The following is a 14,456-nucleotide window of genomic DNA, read 5'->3' on the forward strand; positions in this document are numbered from 1 at the left end:
CTTCAATGGCTTCCAATCCACCCTACTCCCCCACCCCCAGAGAGGCCATGTGAGGTAGTACAGGTAAGTGAGTCTGGATGAAAGCGTCCGGAACTCATTAAGACATTCAACTGATGTCATTGATATTTAAATGTGCTGTGTGCGCTTTCTGGGCCCCAATGCCGATGGTGCTAAGAGGTCAGTGAGTTGCTGGTGTACCAATGTTGGTGGTGCCCCAGTGGCAGTGTTGGCTCAATGTCAGCCATAGCTCAGTTGGCAGCACTCTTGTCTCTGAATTACAAGATTTCTGATTCACATCCCATTCCAGGGCCTGACGACAAAAATCAAGATTCGTACTCCAAAGCAGCACTGAGGGACTTTGCACTGTGGATGGTGTTGTCTTTTGGAGGAAACGCCAAAACCTATGCCCCATCTGCCTGCTTTAATAGATGTAAAACATGCCATGGTAATCTTTCAAAGAAGAGCAAAGGACTTCACACTCTCACAGAATTGTTATGGCACACAGAGAGACTATGTGGCCCATTGTGTCTACAGCAGTCTCCAAATGAGCATCATGTCTTAGTGCCTTCCTCCAATTTGAAAATATCCATTAACCATTACTCTCTGCTTCCTATTATTCAGCCAATTTTGTATCCATGTTGCTACTGTCCTTTTTGTTCCATTTCTCACCAATCTGTTGTGTGACACTATATCGAATGCCTTCTGAAAGTCCATGTACTCAACAGTATTACCCTCACCGAGTTTTCTGTTACCTCCTCAAAGAACTACAGCACTTCGGTTAAAAACTATTTCTCCTTTAGAAATCAATGCTGGCAACACACATTTTTCCACATGATTGCTAATTCCATCCCAAATAATTGCTTCTAAAAGTTTGTCTACCACTGATGTTAAACTAAATGGCTTGTAATTGCTGGGAATATCCTTACAGCCTTTTTTTGAACAAGGGCACAACATTTGCGATAACATTTAAAAATTAATTAACACAGTCTTCTGGCACCTCCCCTGAATCTAGAGAAGACTGGAAGATTATGACCTCCACAATTTCCATTCTCAAATATCCTTGGATATTCAATATCCCTGGTCCCCGGTGTCTTACTAACTTTCAGTCCTGACAGCCAACACTTCCTCCTCATCAATTTTCTTCTAAGGACAGAGCTTTTTCATCTCTCCTCTGAACTTTCTGTGTTACCTTTGGTTCTTAACTGATAACATAAACACTTTTTTTTCTTCCTTTTGTTAATTCTATCCCACTTTTTATCCAGGGAGTTCTGGATTTGTTTGCCCTAACTTTCCCTATTAAGGGAATATACCTTGACTGTGTCTGGGCCATTTCTTTTTTGAAAGTAACCCATCGTTTAGCTCAAATTTCCTGTCAAACTTCAGTTCAAGTCTAACTGGCCCATCTCTGGTCTTACCCCATTGTCTGCCTCGCTCCCTAAATTCTGATTGCAGGACCCTATTCTCTTTCCTACCTAACTCATTGGTTATCAATGTGGATCACAACCTCTGATTGTTCGCTCTCTCCCAAAAGAATGTCCTGCAGCCGGTCAGTGACATTCTTGACCCTGGTATTCCTCACGTTCACCCCTGATTTCTCACCCGGATCCCTCACCCAGCCTCCAATACCTGACCCTCGCCCCTTGATTCCTCACCTTCACCCCTTAATTCCTCACCTTCGCACTTTGATTTCTCATCCTCAAGATAATGGGTACATTTGCATACACACGGGGCAAGGTAGGTGTAGGAAAATGCTTTAAAATGGCAGCGCGGGCTCGTTGGGCCGAAGGGCCTGTTTCCCATTCTGGATTGTTCTTTGTTCTTTGTTCTCAAATTTAATGCAACTCAGGACATACGCAGTTGGAGTTTGTTAAAAAAAATTAAAGCAACTGAAAGAGCTCAGGTGTATTCAAGTACTGATAAGTGAATGGATAACCATTGGGGTTGAGATAGATGCATATTGGCCAATAATGGGAAGGATCTAAGGTGTAGAAGCGAGCTCATGGTCAAACAGGATGACAATGTTTTGAATGCCTAGTCAAGCCTAGGAAGGTGATCAGAGAGATGGATGGTGCCAGTGGAAAAACAGAAATGCCCCTTCTAAAGATGTCTTTAATTTGTTTCTTTAGTACGCTCCAACATTGCTTACCGTTGTGAAGTTACGAGCAATGGCGTTGTATTGAATTTTACTGAAAATATAGCCTGCACCATTCCACCTCAGAAACTTTCAAGATTGAACCCCCTTAACTCTAGGTTCAAAATGTTGTTGATGCCTATAGTTGGAATCTTCTCAGTGTAGATATGCTACCAAAAGGTAATCTGTTAAAGCAATATCTCCCAAATGGTGTGATAAAGGTTGTAATTGATTTGGATTCCCCATCTAAGGATGATTCCCAAATCCATTAGTTACGTCCAGCTTAGTGAAAATTGAAATTTTTCCAGCTTAGTGGCACAGTGGTTAGCACTGCTGCCTCCCGGCGCCAGGGACCCGGGTTCAAATCTGGCCTTGAGTCCCTGTCTGTGTGGAGTCTGCATGTTCTTCCTGTGTCTGCGTGGGTTTCCTCCGGGTGTTTCAGTTTCCTCCCACAGTCCAAAGATGTGCATGTTATGTTGATTGGCTGTGCTAAATTTCCCCTTAGTGTCAGGGGGATTAGCAGGATAAATACATGGGGGTAAGGGGACAGGGCATGGGTGGGATTGTGGCCAGTGCAGGTTTGATGGATGGAATGGCCTCATTCTGCACCAAAGGTGTTCTAAAAGGTTGAGGATGAATTTCTCTTCAGCAGCTTTATTCAACTGTGTGAGATCGACATAGATTAGAACCAAATCTGAACATCAATTTACAGGGCTTGTTACAGGAGAGAGTACTCCATGCCATAACATTGCGTCAATTTCCCACTTTAAGTTCTGAACTTATCCTGGTATAAACAAACACACTGGGCGGGATTTTCTGGCCACGCTCCCCATAAAACTGGAAAGTCCCGCTGAGGTCAATGGATCTTTGTATATTCTGCCCCTCCACCTGCTACAATTTCTGTGGCAGGTGGGCCAGGAAAATTCTGTTCACTGGTTTTGATTCAGGGTGTAAGATGATGTAATTAGCTGTGTTTTCAGCTTCACAAGCCCTTTGAACAATTGTGAAAATTTAGTTCAAAATCATAAAGCTATTCTTCGTTTCCAATACCCTCCATGCTGTAGATCAGTTGTAAACCTGTGCAAGCTTCTTTACTTACAAATGAACGGTCATGGTTCTGGATTACGCAGAAGACTTGGGTGATTTCTCTCTCTTTGTATTGAAGTGTTGCAATTATCAGACCCACGACTTTTAAGTTGTTGCCTCCCAAGGTCAATGGAGCTGTACACTTGATGGGAGAAGATCATTTCTCTCCAACCATGGTTCAGCATTGGATAGATCCAAAACTCTAGCTCCAGTGTCAAGTTTAAAACATGTTTTACATCCTTTGACTAAATGTTCAGCATTACAACGACTTTTGACAACCCTTTAATCTCATCCAAGAATGGCACCTCTAAACATATTGGGGGTGATCTTACCAAAATAAGTCTAAGTGTCAAACAAGCTTGAAAACAGGAGAAAATTGTGCTTTTTTGGGGCAAATTAAAAATTGTATCTTATCTCATTTTGAGGAAAAAAGCCAAGATCAGTTTCCCGCTTGCAGGGGGAGGGGACAGGGCCTAAGTTTACTGAAAGCTGGCAGATTGCAGCAGAGGGCGCCATTCCACATGCTCAGATTTCTTTGTTCTGAGAGATCTGTCAGGGACCTTCCCCCAGCTGGTCTCTGTGGTTGATTTCCTGCCACCGCTCCCTGCATTAACCGGGGGCGGGAGCACTGGTTGCAGACTGCGCAGCATCCCGGCCCAGCCTTAGGCCCTGCTCCTTCAGGTCCTCTCCCAGTCGACCCCATGCCCTCTTGGGCACTGCCATTGTGCCAGGCTGGCAGTGCTAGGGTACCTGGTAGACAGTGCCAGGGTGCCAGGCCAGCAGTGCCAAAAGGGCACTCTCTGTGTCCCCGATCTCCAGTCCTACCTGTGAGGCCATCACGACAGGTTCACATTGATGGGGACCATAGGTGATCCTAATGAAGGGGACCATAGGTGACCAGCAAGGCCGCAAAGGTAAGTGAGCCTGGACGACTCCATCCTAGGCTCACTTGTAATATTTAAATTCTACTTTAAATAGGATTTAAATATTACAATCAATGCCATGCCTTTTTTTGGACATGTGGCTGATCTCACTGGATATTTGGTGCTGGTAAGATCACAGAGGGCAAGAAATCTGGCGTGAATCCGATTTTTCGGCTCTCGCAACCCTACTGTATTGCCCTGCCCAATCGACCGTTGGATTTTTCTAACCTTTGATGGTATTTCATTTCTTCTTGCTCTGGCAGACTACTTTAAAATGACCCAGCTTACAAAAATGCTACTCTGCTGTTTTGGTGATCAATCTCCACACTGAGAACACTAGGTTATGGCAGTTACCATGCCCTCTTCATATTTCCCCTGTTTCTGGACAGCTCTGATTTTACTCTGGAACACTCCAGAGTTTGTGCTTCTTTGCAAATAAATTTTCCTAATATCTTGAAGTGCTGAACTAATTGATTTGCCTTGTTAAGTTACCCCTTAGCTGCAATAGATCTAGTCTAAGACGCCAACAATGATTCTATCACAAATTAATTCTTCCTTTAAGTTACCATACTCACATTCTTCTGCCAGTCAGTATTAATCATCAGTAAACAAACCAACACATTCAACTGGTTGCTAGGTACATTTACTAAACTTTACCTTCTCAACCACAATAGTATCATTCCTGAGACTGAGATAGGCATCAAATGCTTTCAAGTTGTAGATCTGGCTTTCTTTTTATTTTCACTTCTGATAAAGCGTGCCTTCCAGGAAACAACAAGATATCTTGTAATTCCAACACATACTTTTAAACTATTATTCTTGGAACGTGGGCATCGCTGGTATGTATGACAAGTTTCCAACTCTAAAGGCATCAACGAGCCAGTTGAGTTTTTCTAACTTTCACAGTCACTTATTAAGGATAATAGGCCAGGATTTTTCAGCCATTCACACCCCTCTGTCGATGCAAGTGAAGACGGAGAATTTGACACTCAGCCAAATCTCCGTACACTGCAGCGGGACTGGAAAATCCCACTGGTGTGAACAGATGGAAAATTTCCCTGCAGACTTTTTAAACTGAATTCAAGTTGACCGACTGTCATTCTGGGATATAAATTCATGTTCTCTGGATTGATAAGTCAGAGAACTCAATCACTAATCCAGTAACTTAATTATTGCACTGTGTGTGTATATATTGTATACATCATTATCAACAATATAACATACATCATAGATGACTAACTCGACCTGTATTTTTAATATGCTTTGTACTCTGACTATAAATTGGATGCAGATAAAATCCTATTTTCTTCTTCTTTTCAGTGTTGTTGAATTGCTAAATCTTTGGCATGATGACCCTGAGGATCTTCTCTTTGAACTTGGTTTTGGCAAAGAGGAAGCTGACATCACAACTAAAATTCCTGCCCGTTTCATCAATAGCTCATCTGTTGCAACTGGAATAAATTTAGGAGTGTTTCTAGATGCACAGAAGTTGCGGTTGGAAATGGAGAGCCCCAATTTATGCAGTAAGAAAGTCTCTTTGTAACATGACATGGCTTGGTTTAAAAAGTGGGATGTCCTTTGGGTTTTGGATGATACTCGTCATATACATTCATCAGTTGGATCTTTGAAACAGCCTGACCATTTGAAACAGTGACTGACACTTAGGTTTATATTCTAATCCAGTTTCAAAATAATTTGTTCTATGTCACTGTTTTATTATAATTTAAAAGTTCTCTTAAGTTATCATCCAAAGTTCCAAAAACAGTTCTTTTCAAGTGATTACCAAAATATGCCAGAAATATGAAATAAAAACAGTAAATATTGGAAAAAGTCAGCAAGTCAGGCTGTAGAGAGAAACAGAATTAATGTTCAGTTTGCCTGACTTGCTGAGTTTTTTTTAGCATTTCTATTTTTATTCTATAAGAATATTTGTCTGCAGGTGATAAATGAATGAATAAGCGATGGGTCTGAGGTAGGGGTAAAACTGGCCAATAATTCAGAGGTGAATCTAAGGAGCATTTGTGATGAGAAGAATGTAAGTTTGTAAACCGAGCTCATGGTTGAATAGGGTGGCAATTTTGTGAATGATCTGGCTGAGCCTGGGATGGTGGTATCAGCAGCAAAAGATAAATGTTTCTTATAAAACTTTCTTTAATCTGCCTCTGTCACAACTTTAGGACTTAGAACTTTTCCTCTGCACCCTGACCTTGGTTCTCCATGGCTAGGAGAACATGTGGATGGCCTTCTTTCATGTCTCTACTTAGAATAGAATCATAGGATTCCTACGATTTGCCGTTGTGCCGCAAGACTTAATATAGCAAAACACAACAAAAAAATAGAGAAGTGCAATTCAGTCCATTGCAGGACCAGAATAGAAACAATTTTATGTTCACAGCATATCCTATCAAATGGGTACTTAAATTTAAATTGCCATCAACAAATTATCTTCAATGCAAGGTGACTAAGTTAATCACCAATAAAACATTGAGTGATTAATTTATTTTTTGTCAGCTCCTGTGTTGATTCAGATGGGGATGCACTGAAGTAACACATGATTTGTCATTAGATCAGTCTCTATTATGATAATGGTTTGTGAAACAAGGTACAAAATCAAGTCAGTTCTGTTGATTAGGTATGACAATTTATGACTTACCATGTGATTTCCAGCGAGCTAGCGGGTTGTGTAGTGGCTTTATCAGGCAATTGCAGTGAATATTCTGTATGTTTTACTTTCTCTTGTTTATAATTTTGCTGTTTTAAATGTTCACGTTGCGCTTAAGCTAGATCTGAAGTTGCAGAAGTAACTAGATCCGGATGGAAGATCTAGCATCTCTCAATTTTCTCCTGAGGCACAGCCAAAGCTAGATATTTACCATAAGAAATGAGCCACCCTCCTACCTAGAAATTGCTGTTTCCATGCAGCCTATTCTACCAGTCAGTTGGATCCATCTATCTGAACTGGCTTTATATCCCTTAATACACTTACCCAGCAAAACATTGCCCATCTCAGCTTTGAAATTTTCAATTGAACTAGCCCCCAGATGACTTTTTGGCAGAGAGAGTTGCAGATCTTCACCATCAGTTTTGTGAGGAAGTGAACAGGAATAGGAGCATGTGACCCCTTGAGCCTCCACTGCTATTCAATACAATCATGGCTTATCTTCTGCATCAACTCCACTTTCGTGCCCACTTCCCATATCCCTTGATAAGACCATAAGCAATAAGTGCTTCCTAAAATGACATTTGTGTGGCTTAGATTTAATTTAATGTTGTTCTGGATTCTCCCCATGAGAGGAGGATTAGAAAACAACCGATATTTTCCAACTGATATTTTACCCCTTTGTTGGAGACACAGGGGTAGACAATCAGGTTTCACGCTGCAGGAATCATCGTGGTGGGATGGAAGATTTGGTGGACCATTTAAAGGTCTTTTGGCCTTGGGCAGGAATTTCCTGTCTCTGGCTGAGCACTACCAGAAAACCCTGCCCACTGAGAGCAATTGTTGCTCAAGTTGGTACAAATTCACCCAAGATGAAGGAAAATCTTCATGGAAATATTTAGGATTGTGATGAATCTGATAGTTCTAAAGAAAATTGCATTTGGTCATGACAACATCCATCCAAGTTAATTCATGCTATTTTTAATTGTTTTACACTAAATACAGGATCTTGTTCTCCTTTTTACCCCTCTCTTGTCCATTTAGGTCGTTTCCAGCAACTTGAAGTCTTCCAATCCTCCTTGTTTATGGAGGTGACCAATGAAAATCTATCCCCTCGGTTCACCATTGAGGAGGAACAGCAATTGGATACTACAGAAAAATGCGGAATAATGCTGAGGGAAGTGTCTCAGAGCATGACAGATTCTCAAACTTTCATAGTAAGTAGTGAAAAACCTTCAGGAAGGGAGAAACGAGCCACTTTCCAACATGCACACCAGTGTATTCCTGAACTCAACATTTTGGCACCGCTGACAGTAGCACAGAATGAGGCTGAGAACAAGACTCTTGATATGTCTTTTAATGACAACGAAGTTTGTGTCTCACAGGAAATGACTGCCAAAGGCAGAAATGGGGAGTTCCGACTGATGACATTCCAAGCAAAGAAACTGAAAACCTGCACAAGTGATCAGCCGCCAGATTCCTTCGAAATGGAAGAGGTAAACAAAATTAGACAAAAGGAATTCATGTCACATGTAAATAAAATAATACAAAAGTAGATGGACTAGTGGAAACAGCTTAAAAAAAAGTTGGCGTTCTGAATTTCATAAATGGGGATATATGCCAGAATTCTACCGTCCCGCCTGCCACAGGAATCAGAACAGGCGAGGACAGTGTGAAGATTCATTGACCTGAGACGGGATTTTCCTGTCTTGGGTCGAGCAAGGCCATTAAGTCCCATCTTAAGTGTATAAAAGCAAACAGATAAAGTTCATCCAACACAAATCATTTGTTAGGCCATGGTTAACAAATGAATATTATGGCCAACTTAGGTGTTGCCACTACAGGGATGTAGAAGTAATGGAGAGACTACCTAATAAATCAAACACCTTTCTGCATTACTGTCTTCCAGGTATCTTTGCCTTTCCTTGCTCTCCTATGAGGTTGCTTCCACAGTATGGAAACATAGAATATAGGAGTGGGAGGAGGCCTTTCAGCCCTCCAAACCTGCTCCACCATTCACAGGGATCATGGTGGATCATCCCACTTTTGCCTTCCTGTTTTTGCTACCAAGCTGGTTAACCTCACATTTATCCAAATTGTACTACATCTGCCAAACATTTGCCTACTTGTCCAAATCATACTGAAGGATCTCTGCATCCTCCTCACAACTCACCCTCCCATCCAACTTTGTGTCATCTGCAAATTTGGGGATATAACATTTAGTTCCCTCATTTAAGTCATTAATGTATATAGTGAATAGCTGGGTCTCAGCACTGATCCCTGCAGTATCCTACTTGTCACTGCCTACCATTTGGAAAAAGACCTGTTTATTCCTGTCTACCAGCTAGTTTTCTATCTATCTCAATGCACTACCCCAAATCCCATGTGCTTTAATTTTGCATGCTGATCTCTTACATGAGACCTTATCTGAAAGTCCAAAAGTAATAAAAAGTGAAGACTAGGAAGAAACCTTAATTCTTTAAAATTAGGAATGGATTTTATAGGTGAGACAGAGAAGTTGTTTCATTAGATGAGTCCAAAAGTAGAAGCCATAAACATAAGATAGTCATAAATAAATTAGATTGAGGAGAATTTTTGCTCAGAGAGTGATGAAAATGTAGAATGCATTCCACATGGAATGATTGAGGCACATTGCACAGGTGCTCTTTAAGAGAAAGCTAGATACGTACATGAAAGAGTGCAATAGAAGGATATGCCAACCGGATGAAAGGTAGTAATGTGAAGGCACATGTGGATCAAATGACGTGTTTTGGTGTTTACTTTTCTATGTTTCTGTATTTGCTGAAAAGCATGTTGGGATGTCCGATGGTCAACAATACAAGATATAAATATACAATTCTATATAATTGTGTGAAAATAAGCATAAAGGAGTTTCTGTCCTAGACGGCAGCTTTGTTCTACCCGCAATTCTACTTTACTAGTTGTAAATTAGGTTTAAAGTTGGTGTGCTGTTTAACAAGATAAACCAGTTTAACAAGATAAGACATCCAGAGTGAAATAAAGTTATCCTTGATGCCAAGGATTTCCTAAGAATATTATGGGAAAAAGATAATGGAGGAAAATCCAGGCCATTTATGTTCTTTTCACAGCACATTTTCAGGATGCCCACAGTGTTTTACAACCAATTAGTTATATTTAAATTGCAAGTTCTCATTTGGGAGATAAGCATAGCTGCCAATTTGTGCGAAGTAGGATCCTACAAAGTATAAATTGACAAATAATCAGTTAATTTGTTTAGATGTGTAGATGGTCAGGACAGGAGGGAAAACCCTTCCTCTTTATGTCCACCTGACTATGCAGACAGCGACTCAGTCTCATGTCCCACTTCTGAGATGCGTCAGTGACATGCATGTTCTGAGTAGTGCAATCAGAAACACACTACATTCATTTTGTGTTGTTTGTTATTATGATCTATTATTCATCAGTTATATTCAGAAATATGTAAACACTCTAAAAATGTAGCAATCATGAATTCAACATAATGTTTCTTTTACCTCTCAGGTCCAGAGCTTTGATGAGGATAGTTCTCCAAGAACAGCTGCCAACAAAATATTTTTAGGTAAGTATATGTTTTGGTCACATGATCTACAACATTGAAAGAAAAATCAATTACGATGGAGAATCGATAATTTTAATTTTCTGAACAGTTTTATTTAAGATTCCTGTCCTTTAGTCTTTTCAAGTTTGAGGACATGTCAATATTTTTTGGTGTTTAATCTTCTTCATTCCTACCGTTACTTTCACATAGCTGCGAAAATGAGATGCCAATGTGTTTTATAGTTATCTATCTCCTAAGGTTTACTTCCCAACTGACTTCCTGCTTCACTTGAGTTAGAAGAGCAGAAGAGTGACAAGAGGCAAATGTCCTCCTTTCATTCCTTTCCTTGAATTTCTCTTCTAGCGATGTCTAGGATGTTTGAGGATGTGTTAATGTGATTGTTATGTTGGCCGCAAAGGACATGGGGGATCGTTGATAGATCTCCCCATGGGCTTTGTGGAGTACAAACTACTTTATTGAGTGAACGGAAGCTCACCCAAAAGGAAGTGAGTAACAGGAGCCTGAAAATCTGTTCCTCTAACCGAGACTGTAAGTCCCTGGGCACAAACATGCTCGGTGTAAGCCATGGGTGTGACTCTTCCTTTTGGTTTCCAATAAAGGATTTCTGCAGATGGGAAACTGATGTTGGCTGAATTAATATAGGGTGATGAGGGGTTTAAAAAAAACGTTTTTTTTCCCTCTGGACAACCTCCATGATTTGAGAATTTTCTCCAGTAAGGAAAAGCAATTATGCCTCTTTTCAAGCGACTTGAACCCTATGTTACCAGTGGCGTAGACTATGCCCAAAATATAGAGCATATCTGTTACTTCCATGCTAACAACTTGAAGGAAATGAAAAACAAAAAGTAGTATTGTTAACGGCATCAGGCCCCAACTTTCAGTGTGATTAAAAAGTCTGACTTATCTGGATGGCCCCTGACTCAAACCTTTTAATGAGTTAGTAGAACTGGTGAAAAATCACCTTCTGTTACACTCCAGAGATAACAATCACATTAGCACATCCTCAAACATCCTAGAAATCACCAGAAGAAAACTTCAAGGAAAGGAGGTACAGCTTCATGACTGGGAAAATTCCTGGGGAATCTGTGACCGGGTTCTTGACTAGGTTATGAAAATTAGCAGAACTTTGCAATTTTAGACTGCCTGTAAATGAAATGATGTGGAACAGATTGGTTTGTAACATAAATACTCAACAAACCTGGATTTTTGAAAAGCCTCTGAAATACCTTTATTGCTGCAGAAGAGGGGCTCAGGAACTACAGGAGGCGTCAGGTAATAATGTCTGCCAGTTAGGTGAGGGACCTCATGTAATCAGTTCTCAATGGAAAACCAAGTGTTAAAGGTCCCTTTACAACATTGGTATTATTAGGGCTCCAAAGAAAGGTAGTGATGATCCCAAGAGTGTTACAGATCACCCCAGAAGAGTGCCAGACAATGGATTATTGCAAAGACTGTCAAAGGACATAGCCAAGGCGCAATTTTAGGAACAGACAAAATGCGTGCTGCCGAGAGAAGAAGCCATGGCCAGTACCTGAGAGTACCATGCAGGTATCCCCTCTTCCAGAAACAGAGACATTACAACTGAATCAGATCATCACAGCAAAAGGTTGCCCCTATAGTGGTAGCATTATTGATCAATGGCCATCCCTTTAAGTTAGAGGTCTCTGTTAAGGGACAACAGACATATAAGCACCTTCAAACTGGCATCCAACTCCTCAGCTTGCAAGACACGAAGGCCAGCCTGCACCTATATGGGGAAGAGCCTTTAAAGGGCACCACAATGGCCGCAGTGATTTACAGGCTGCAATCAGCTCGCCTCCAACTCACCAAATCTACTGGGGGGAGATTGGCTCCAGCCAATCTGGCTGAACTGTTAGAGATCTTCACACTGGGCTTGGGAGGACTGTATGAAGTTATACCCTGGGGTTTTTCAAGAAGGCTGAGAAAAAAAGGGGACAAAGCCCAGATCAACTTCAACCCTGATACTACACCTAGGAATTTCAGAGTGAGACCAGTTCCATACTCCCTGCTAGAGAAGGTGGAACCTGAAACAGGGCACCTTGAAAGTTTAGACATAATAAGTCTGTGAATTTTCAGAATAGGTTGCGCCCTTAGTGCCCATTCTTAAGCCCAATAAATTGATTTGTCTTTGTAGGGACGATAAACGAACAATCAGGGTGCAAATTCAATAGGTACCCCATGCCCCGAATCAATGATTTGTATGCTAAGTTAACAAGTGACCAGACATTTTACAAAATGGACGTGAGTCACACCTATCTTCAATCTTCCCAGAAATATGTGAAGATCAAAACACACAAGGCACTCTACGATTATACCAGTTTTCCCTTTGAAGTCACGTCAGCATGTGTCATTTTCCAACGAGCCATGGAGAACATTCTTCAAGGGCAAAGTAAAGTAGCAGTACTTAGATCTCGTCCTGTTCATGGGGGCTTTGGAACATGAAAACCTGGCAGACTTGGAAGGAATTTTGCAGGGATTTTCAAAAGCAGGAGTGAGCTTGAAGAGGTGGAAATGCCAAGTGGCTGAAGAAGCCTACTTAGGCTATCGGGTAGATGGCAATGAGTTACACCCAATAGAGGATAAAAGTCATCAAGGAAGCACCAGTTCCAAGGAACACCACCGAATGTTCCTTCCTGGATTAGTAAATTATCATGGAAAATATATCCTGAATTTGGCTTAGCAGCATTGAGGAAGTGATGATGATGCAGAAGAAGAGTCATAAATTCTTGATGGGACCTTGTTTTTAAATGACTGCTTTAAAAACTAATTTTAACTGAAATGTTATAGAACATGGTGGCAGAGCATCAGAAGTGCATTTTATCAATTGCCAAGTTGATTGCTGTAAATTGGAAAAAAGCTGCTTCAATATTGTTAATATTTGATACATAAGAACATAAGAAATAGGAACAGGAGTAGGCCATCTAGCCCTTTGAGCCTGCCCTGCCATTCAATAAGATCATGGCTGATCTGAAGTGGATCAATTCCACTTTCCCGCTTTCTCTCCATAACCCTTAATTCCCTTGTCTATCAGAAATCTACCTGCCCGTGACTTAAATGCATTCAACGAGGTAGCCTCCACCACTTCAACGGGCAGAGAATTCCAGAGATTCACCACCCTCTGAGTGAAGAAGTTCCTCCTCAACTCTGTTCTTAACTGCACCCCACCCCCCTTATTTTGAGGCTGTGCCCTCTAGTTCTGGTTTTCTTTCTAAGCGGAAAGAATCTGTCTACCTCTACCCTATCTATCTCCTTCATTATCTTGTAAGTCTCTATAAGATCCCCCCTCAGCCTTCTAAACTCCAACGAGTACAGGCCCAGTCTATTTAATCTCTCCTCATAAGCTAACCCTCTCATCTCCGGTATCAGCCTGGTGAACCTCCTCTGTACTCCCTCCAAGGCCAATATATTACAAAATAATGAAGGGGATATATAGGGTAGAGGTAGAGAGATTCTTCCCGCTTAGAAAGGATAGCAAGACAAGAGGGCACAGCCTCAAGATAAGTGGGGGGGGGTGCAGTTTAGATCAGAGTTGAGGAGGAACTTCTTCACTCAAAGGGTGGTGAATCTCTGGAATTCTCTGCCCGTTGAAGTGGTGGAGGCTACCTCACTGAATATATTTAAGTCACGGGTAGATAGGTTTCTGATAGACAGGGGAATTAAGGGTTATGGGGAGAAGGCAGGAAAGTGGAACTGATCCACTTCAGATCAGCCATGATCTTATTGAATGGCAGGGCAGGCTCGAAGGGCTAGATCGCTTATTCCTGCTCCTATTTCTTATGTTCTTATGCTCTTATATCCTTTCGCAAATATGGGGACCAAAACTGCACACAGTACTCCAGCTGCAGCCTCACCAGTACCCTGTACAGTTGCAGCAAGACCTCCCTGCTTTTATATTCTATCCCCCTCGCTGTAAAGGCCAACATTCCATTAACCTTCTTGATCACCTGCTGTACCTGCAGACTGGGTTTTTGTGACTCGTGCACAAGGACTCCCAGGTCCCTCTGCACCGTAGCATGCTGCAGCTTTTCACCATTTACATAATATTCCATCCTACTA

General features: G+C 41.3%; 1 protein-coding gene across 7 annotated transcripts in view; it reads left to right on the forward strand.

Moving 5' to 3' along the window:
- Positions 1–14,456, forward strand: part of itprid1 (ITPR interacting domain containing 1) — a 188,527-nt gene that overhangs the window by 94,979 nt on the left and 79,092 nt on the right. For 6 of the 7 annotated variants that reach the window (XM_080193714.1, XM_080193715.1, XM_080193717.1 and 3 more), the window contains exons 8-10: positions 5,461–5,663; positions 7,844–8,295; positions 10,322–10,379. In XM_080193714.1, the coding sequence (XP_080049840.1) occupies positions 5,461–5,663; positions 7,844–8,295; positions 10,322–10,379 (713 nt within the window). The remainder of the gene's footprint in view (positions 1–5,460; positions 5,664–7,843; positions 8,296–10,321; positions 10,380–14,456) is intronic. The other variant, XM_080193720.1, reaches the window with a different exon arrangement.

This window comes from Carcharhinus amblyrhynchos, chromosome 8 (genome assembly GCF_965287045.1).
Source record: "Carcharhinus amblyrhynchos chromosome 8, sCarAmb.v2.hapA, whole genome shotgun sequence".
NCBI lineage: Eukaryota > Metazoa > Chordata > Chondrichthyes > Carcharhiniformes > Carcharhinidae > Carcharhinus > Carcharhinus amblyrhynchos.